Genomic DNA, 8,367 nt, shown 5'->3' on the forward strand with positions numbered 1-8,367 from the left:
CAATATTTGGTATACAAATGATTTAATTGATAAAATCCATTTTACTACGATGTTGGTTTATCTCTGATTTAGTAACGAATGATAGCAAATATTGCGACAGTTACATTAGTTCCGATGTTTTTTTTTAAAACTTACTGTATTATGGGTACCTATATCATAATACCAAAAAAATCTATTATAATAAGAGCTATTCAAATGCAATTGATCATTTTATAATTACATACCCATAGGTGAGTTCTATGGACGTTACAAATATAATCTAAATCAGAGATGTAAGATGCTATTTTATTTTTATTTATTATGAGTATGGTTTCGATAAATATGGTTTTTAATAATTTTTCTATGAAAATGTTTGTTCTCACCAGATAAACCGAATTGCTAATTATATGCTTTTTCGATATTAAGTCATTCTGAAATGCTTGAAACCAAAACTGGAACTAGCATGGATTTAAAAAATTCAAAAACTTTTTGGAACTTTTTAGTCGGGAATTCTTCAGTAATGATCGACCGAGCTGTTTTTTCGTAATTATTTCTTTTTTTTTTTACAACTTTGATGAAACTTTATTACGATTGAGTACATAGTGTTAACTAAATGCATGTATGTAATTTAAGTAATGCCGTATTTTAATATAAGAATAATCGTAAGAATGGATGTGAACAAATTGTAATGAAATTGATTATATAAATATTTTATGAAATACAGACATATAACGTATATAAATGTAAATTATAATAGTATATAAATTATAATTATATAGAGATTTCAATCAATAATTTTTATGATTGAAGTGAGTGTATAATATATGTATATAAATTAATAGAACTTAACCCTTTCGACTCGGATGCCGCCGCTCCGGCGGCAAAATACATATAAATTCTTGAATTCGCGAGTGGAAAGGGTTAACAAATAAGTTGGAGTTATTTTTTCCTAATAACATTTAACTTTCTATATGATTTCCCAAATATCTTTTGAATTTTTCCGTATTCTTTTCGTTATCAAAAAATGTTGGTTATCAAAATGCTTTAGTGCTTCATGAATGATTATGAAAAACTCTGAACCTATCAAGGTGTAGCTATTGTTTGTTCAATCCAAGGTATGAAATTTAGTACATTAACATAAACTCCAGGAACACCAGCATCTGCACAACCAATTCCCCAGGCTACTAGTCCTGGTATTGACCAGCGACCGCTGATTTCGCAAGATAAAGGTGAACCACCATCGCCCTGTGAATGAAAATGTGATATTATTGATCGAGATTTTTGTTGACGCCGTTATTGGCAAGGCACAAAAGTGGAAAATATATTTGAATAAAAATAATAAGTCAAGAATGAATTAAGTCAAGAACAGAGCACTATTTTTACCGTGCAAGCATCTTTTCCTATTTCTCCACCAGCACAAATAAAACTGTCACTATCGAACACAAAGGCAGCTCCAAGTCTGGTTCCACGTAAAGATGATTGGCAGCCATCTGCGGATTGTATTATTACATCGACTTGCTTCTGCACATTCTGGAACTGACCGGTGAAGGCATTTTTGCCCCATCCGGATACCCAGCATTTACAGCTAGATAATTATAAATATAAAGAAGTTGTAGATTATCTTTTAATTATTTAATTTTTTTCAAAAATTGTATATTTCTCTATACTATATAGTTTTCATTTACTTGCAATTGCTGAATGATCTTGTCGGTAAGCAAGCTGCTGCAACAAGTGGTGAAGTACCTAGTAATACATTATTCTTGAGTCTTATAACTGCGATGTCATTGTGCAAGTTTCCATTATTGTAATCTGGATGAATTGCAACACTTTCAATGGCAAATTCTTGATGTGGAATTGGCTCTCGATCTGAAGATGCATCCCATTCTCCCAGGCGAACTTTGATGTCAGCAAAATCACTGGCAACAATATCACTACATTTAGGTATCGAACATTTCATAGTCTATCATTACTTGATAGAAGTAATATTTTCCATATTTCTAAAAAATTTAACCGATCTTACTCTAAATAAGGTTCAATTTTATGGGCGGCTGTTATAACGTGTCGTTCGTCCACCAGAACTCCTGATCCCATATATACGTTATTTAGTAAAAGAACTGCTTGCCAAGGATAGGCTCCAAATTGCGCCTGACCTGGACCCGTTGGTGCTGGCTGAGGAACCTGGAATAGTATGAAATGGATTACTTCATTTTCAATTTCTATCAGTTTGTTTTGTTGCTCATTTAGACTTTTGGTACATACGGTATTGTAAAATATTAAAAGTAATAACATGTTGTTAGAAATTTCATCTATTGGACAATCAACAAGTATGCGAAGTTGTTTGATGAATTGATGTAAATTAGTGTGAATATGATATTTCATTGAATATTTGTTAAGAAAGGCCTACAAGAACTACCTGGAAAGTTTTGAAATGTGGTGCTGGAGGCGGATGGAGAATAAAAAGTGGACAGACAAAATAACAAATGAAGAAGTCTTGAGAAGTGTGGACGAAAAAACGACTCTACTGAGTACAATTCTGAAAAGAAAAGGAAACTGGATCGGACCCTTTCTGCAAATAAAGTAAAATAGAACAACTAAAAGGAATAAAAAGAAGAAGAATGCACATGATTGACGACTTCGAAGCAGAAGTTCGAAAGGAAAAATACATGAAAAAAATAGGAGGACAATAGTGGTAATGAGAATGATGGATAATAAAGGGCAAGGGAATCATGTATAGTGGCTCTCTACCATGGACCTGCCTTCGGGCAGACTACCATTTATTATCATTACTATTGGTTAAGAAAGGGCATGTATCAAGTAGAAATTGTTCGTATTTGGGAAGATTCGTATTTTAAATATTTTTAAGTTATTATTATTTAGACATACCTGGTATCTTTGTCCACAAGGAGGTGCTGGACCAGAAACACAGCATGCTTGCATTCCTTCTAAACAAGGATTAATGGGTGGCACCGGCGTCTATTGAAAAGAAAAATATAATGATTTAGATACATAATTAATATTAATTTCATTAAATCAAAACTTCTAAATGCACAAATTTCAGGAGATATCTTCTGGTATTTATATAAGTCATGCTTACCTTTTGAGAGCAGAATTTTAATGAAAAGTAACTTAAGAAACAATTTTTTTATAAAATACGATTTCTAAGAGATAACTTTCAGTAAAAATATGCTTATTATTCAATTTCTTACATTTGTGACAATCCTGAAGTCAATCAATCCTGTGCCATCAGTGTTGGCACTATTGGCAACACATGTTCCTTGCGGAACGCAGCCACACCTGATGTCATCAGTTGATTGTCTGGCCAACATCTGAAGTGAATTCTTCTGATTGAATTTATTTTTTGCAGGAATAACCTTTCGAGCTCTGGACTGAGGTGCTGATCGATTTGTAGGAGCACTATCACGAAATATAAATCCTGTGGCTAGGCAAGTGACAACATTGCCAATATTGAGAGGACTGCTAAATTGGCCATTCTGGAATGTAATGGTCGATGAATATAACAAATGGCATTTTGCAGTGGACAAATGGACAAATCTTTAATGCAACAATACAAAAGTGTTTGAACATCGTTAGACAAATGGAAAATGAAGATATGGAAGTGATGTCCAGAAGCTTTGTTAATATTTCTTTGAGTTTGAAATATGTATCAACATATTATTTATATCATACTATTTATTGATGATATCGCGTTTGTTAACACGTAATTAGTTCGTGAAAATTGCTCTCATTAAAAATTACAAATTCTTGGTATAAAATTACAAAAAAAAATGCTTTTATGGAACAAGTGGAATATAAATGTCAAAAAGAATTTATATATTTTTTTAAATGTTGAAGGATTTGATTATGTACAAGGACGTGAAGATTCCACGGTATTTTCTTCATGATATATACTACTAATATATTGAATATCTATAGCGAAAAATGAACTTTTTTAACCCTTTTCACTCGCGAATTCCGAAACGTATATGAATTTTACTACCGGAGGGGCGGCATATGAGTGGAAAGGGGTAAAAAAGAGCTCCTTTTTAAAGGATATTTAAATGCTTTATAGTAATATGGTTTGTCCATATTGTTCCTTCGTTTATTACTTATCATTTTTATTTATTCACTATCACTATAGATTTTGAGTATTTTTTATGTTCATAAAAACTGGGTGTGAGCAGTGTCAAAATTAAATTTTATGAAATAACACAATGCAACTCATAATTTGACCATTTATTCCTCACTTGTATCAATTACATAAAATGCACATTTTTTTCACTTTGACATGGATTATGGGTTCATTGTTCATCCTTCGACAAAAAATGCATATTGTCTCAAAACATCTTTTTCTCTGACGTAAACTGCACAATTTAGTGACATAAAATGCACAGTTTTTTTCATTTTAATAATGAATTTTGGGTTCATCCCTCATGTTCATCCTTCGGCAAAAAATGCGTATTTGTCTTATTATGTCTTTGGTTCTAAAGTAAATTGCACAAGATAATGACATGCTGAATAAATTTGCAAGAAGTCTAAAGACTATTCCTTGAAATGTGGCAGAAATGTCTTCTGTATTTCTCACTGGTCCAAGATACCTTGCCAAATTCATAATTGTACTGGTCGCATTATTAAATCCATCCATCTTTAACAGATAATTTAGATAATTTTGCGATTATTATTTGATTTTTTTATTTTATTCTTTTGTTTTTTTTTTGATTAGTGCTGATCAAAATTGAAAAGTAGCATTGTAATCGTTTAGTGTATTTTTTTCTAACAAAAACATTAGAAATTCGTATTCATTATCTACTTGGTAGATAAATACTCTACTTTAGAGTGATATATCATTGAAATTGTCAATAAATTAATTAAAGTCTCAAACTTGAATTCAATCAATCAATGTGTGATTGATTTAACAGGTATAGCAACAAATGATAAAATTGATGAATTAGCTTTCATATGAGTTACAAATTTTTTATCTGAAGTATTTTGGAGCCACAAAGTTATCATTTCATTTATTGAATTTAATTTATTTTACTTAAAAATACATGTTTTTTGAGATGGTTTAATAATGCAAATGAATTAAATGAGTTATTGGCTTGGCTAACAAAAATTGCAAAAATATATTAGTAAGGATAAATAAGAATCATATATAATGATTTTGCTCTCAATATAAGTTATTATCAAATCACGATAAAATTAATACCCGTACAAACATATTTTTAGTATTTATTATTATAGTAGATTCTTAATAAAGATGCGCAAGAAGATAATTGTAGATGAAACCTGTTCCAAAGAATATTCTTTATTTTAGTAGGGATAAAATATCAGATTTAATTTTTTATATTTTGTGGACACACAAGAAACGTTTAACAATTATATATTTTGTATAAATTATTTTTAAAAATATTAAAAAAAAAACTTACTTACTTAAAATATGTATATTGCGTTGATCCAAAAATCCACTCAAAATAAAAATATTGCATTCAGTTTGATGCACTTTTTAAAAAAAATATCAGCACAAGCCAATACTATTTTCTTGATCAAGACCAATTAAACTTAAATATTTTTTATCTTTCACAATATTTGGTATACAAATTTTTCAGTAATTAAATCCTCTCATTACTACGATGTTGGTTTATCTGTGATTTCATAGAGAATGAAGGCAAATATTGCGACAGTTACTCTAGTTCCGATGTTTTTTTCTAGCACTTATTGTATTATGAATATGGCAAAAAATCCATTATAATAAAAGCTATTCTCGTGCAATTGATTATTGTGTAATTACATACCCATAGACGAGTTCTATGAACATAATAAATATAATCTATGTCAGGGATGTAAGAGGGAAAGTGACGTAATTTGTTTTTTTATATTTTTATGAGTTGTCTAATTAAATAAATATGGGTTTGTTTATTGAATTTTTCATTTCATATCCTAAGGTGATGATAAATCACTACTAAAATGGTTTATAGACTTTGCAGGATAATGTCGAACTAATAAATTTAAGTTAATTGATTGACTTGGTGATAAAACATTTTTTTTGACAATAATGTTAATGCAAGGGCTTTAATGCTATGGAACTTTGTAAGTCAGAGCTTTTTATGCAAGCTTTCTATACTTTCTATGCAAAAGCTTTTAATGCTATAGAAATTTAGAAAATTTTAATCAGAAATTTAATGCTATAGAACAATGTGAAAATTTATTAAGACCAAGACTGAAAGAATTATTTCAAATTAAATTTTCAAAACAAACAGTTAAAAGTACCAAATGATTAAAGATTTTTGGTTTGTTTTTCTTAGGATTCAAAATTATTTCTATTATAAGTATAAAAACTTAATGTGAAATTTTTGAAAATCATAATTATACTGATTAGTGGAGTGAAGAAAACTGATGAAAATGAATCGATGAATCAAAGGTTTTTGAACATTTTGGCATACCTTTGAAAACAATCGATGTATGTGTATGTGCGGATACAAATTTTCGTCGACGATTTTGGGAACACGAATCAACCGATTTGAATAATTCAAGAAACATTCGATACGTATTGATAAGGAGACGTTCTGATTAGTTTTTGGCGAAGGCAGATCTAGCCGTTTCGAAGATACGGCACAAAAAATGGTAATACATTTTACTTGTATTGACGGAATGAACAACTGCTAAAATTTTCGTAAAGGCAGGTTATAAAATTATAATAATAAGTACAATTTTGTGTACAGTTATATGGGTTCCGTACCAATGTTTACATGTCTTCCAAATCAGCTATGAAAAAATGTTCAAAATTTTCAAAAAAATTAAAATACAGAAAAAAAAAATTTTTTTCAAAAAAGTCATTTTTTCAAAATTTCTCAAAAATCTAATTTTTCAAAGTTTAATTATAATTTTTGGTCGTAAGTTTAATACTATTTCTGATATTGCAATATCATGAATTCTAAAAATCAACATTTGGAATTAACTTGAGTACATTTTTACATTTTTCAAATAATACCATTCTTAGCATAAAGGCGTTGTGTTATGATTGATACTTTTATATTACAGATATTTTTACGTTTGTGTTTAATAGTTCTAGAAATTGTTGTGTTTAATACAAATTAATTGTTTATTTGCTTTTTGGGTAATTATTTCGACGTATATCGAACAGCACATTATTACCTTATGAATTAAATATATCTGGCCTGAAAGGGGTAAAATATAAATATATTATTAAGTCGGAAATACTAGAGTCGAACATAAGAGCTGAATACAATATTGAATTAAGTGTATAATTATTCATTAGTATTATTTATTCAAAATATTCTAGATAAATTTAAAAAATTCCAGAATATTTAAATTTTGTAAGTTTACTAGAAGGAAAGATCGCCATTTGTTTTTGTGAATAATAATTTTTTTAGAGTCTTTAGTCCTAGATTGATTTTAAACAGATGAAGTTGATAATTACGTTAATTGACATTGTCCAAAAAACGCCTGAACAACTTTTTCTTTAAAATTAACTGTATAATGCATAATTTCTTTTTCAACTTTTTTTTAATCTGCCAAAAGATTTACTTAATTGAATAGAAAAAAATAAAAACAAAATAAAAACCTTTTTTAATAAAAATGCAATAATTCATACATACACACATATGTATACTTATATAAATAATCAATCTTTATAATTTTAATTAAAAGTGAATAATAAATATTTTTTTTTGAAAAATTAAAATATTAATTTCACGCAGCATGATTCCATAAAATTAACTCTATCATTGAAAAATAATTACTGCACATCACACACCAAGTTTAATTCATTTTTTATAGAAAAAATATAATTTGGACTATTTTGTATGTCTAGTCAATTTTAATATCAAGGATGTATTTAAAGGTTTCCTTTTTTACAAGTTTGGTGGAAATTCATTGATCCTTGTGCTTGGCTTTTAGAAAATATGATTAACACTTTAATTACTTTGTCAGTTATATGTGTCTAACAAACGGTATTTGGTAGGTAGAGAAGGAGAATTTTAATATAGGGCCATACCAATCATACATGTGTGACACGAAAATACTGTTTCTTCAGAAATTTTAACAAAGAATAATTTTCTTTTATACAGTAAGTTTCTACATTTACATTTATTTACTTTATATATTTACTTTATATACATTTTTAATAAATTATCTAATAAAGTCACCATATCCTATGGCCCAATTTTTTCTGATATTTTCGTGACGATTAACGTGTTAATTATTAAAAATAATAATCACAATGGTTATGAGTTTTCTCATAAATTTCAACTAATGCCACTTTCTACTATGATAAACATTATTAGGGTAAATCCCCAAAATTGCTCATGACTTTGTATATTTAATATAATTATTATTATAATATGATATAAAACTTAATTAAAGTATCATATT

General features: G+C 28.6%; 1 protein-coding gene across 1 annotated transcript; it reads right to left on the reverse strand.

Annotated features, from left to right (window-relative positions):
• Window positions 1–1,062: 1,062 nt before the first annotated feature.
• Window positions 1,063–4,621, reverse strand: LOC113386294 (phenoloxidase-activating factor 2-like). The gene is made up of 7 exons (XM_026624082.1): window positions 4,562–4,621; window positions 3,186–3,470; window positions 2,863–2,952; window positions 2,000–2,157; window positions 1,665–1,910; window positions 1,363–1,564; window positions 1,063–1,224 (listed from the first exon to the last, which is right to left on the reverse strand). The coding sequence occupies exons 1-7, from the start codon at window positions 4,619–4,621 to the stop codon at window positions 1,063–1,065; spliced, it is 1,203 nt and encodes a 400-aa protein (XP_026479867.1).
• Window positions 4,622–8,367: the final 3,746 nt, after the last annotated feature.

Source organism: Ctenocephalides felis, unplaced genomic scaffold (assembly GCF_003426905.1).
Source record: "Ctenocephalides felis isolate EL2017-DRISC unplaced genomic scaffold, ASM342690v1 CF-g0.4_SCAFFOLD_03571, whole genome shotgun sequence".
Taxonomy (NCBI): domain Eukaryota; kingdom Metazoa; phylum Arthropoda; class Insecta; order Siphonaptera; family Pulicidae; genus Ctenocephalides; species Ctenocephalides felis.

Excerpts from the sequence above, each read along its gene's own strand:
- LOC113386294 (XM_026624082.1), bottom strand. The coding sequence starts at position 4,621 with ATGGATGGATTTAATAATGCGACCAGTACAATTATGAATTTGGCAAGG. Across the intron at positions 2,158-2,862 it reads CTTGTGGACAAAGATACCAG|GTTCCTCAGCCAGCACCAAC; the intron begins GTATGTCTAAAT and ends ATACTATTCCAG. Across the intron at positions 1,225-1,362 it reads TAGGAAAAGATGCTTGCACG|GGCGATGGTGGTTCACCTTT; the intron begins GTAAAAATAGTG and ends TTTCATTCACAG.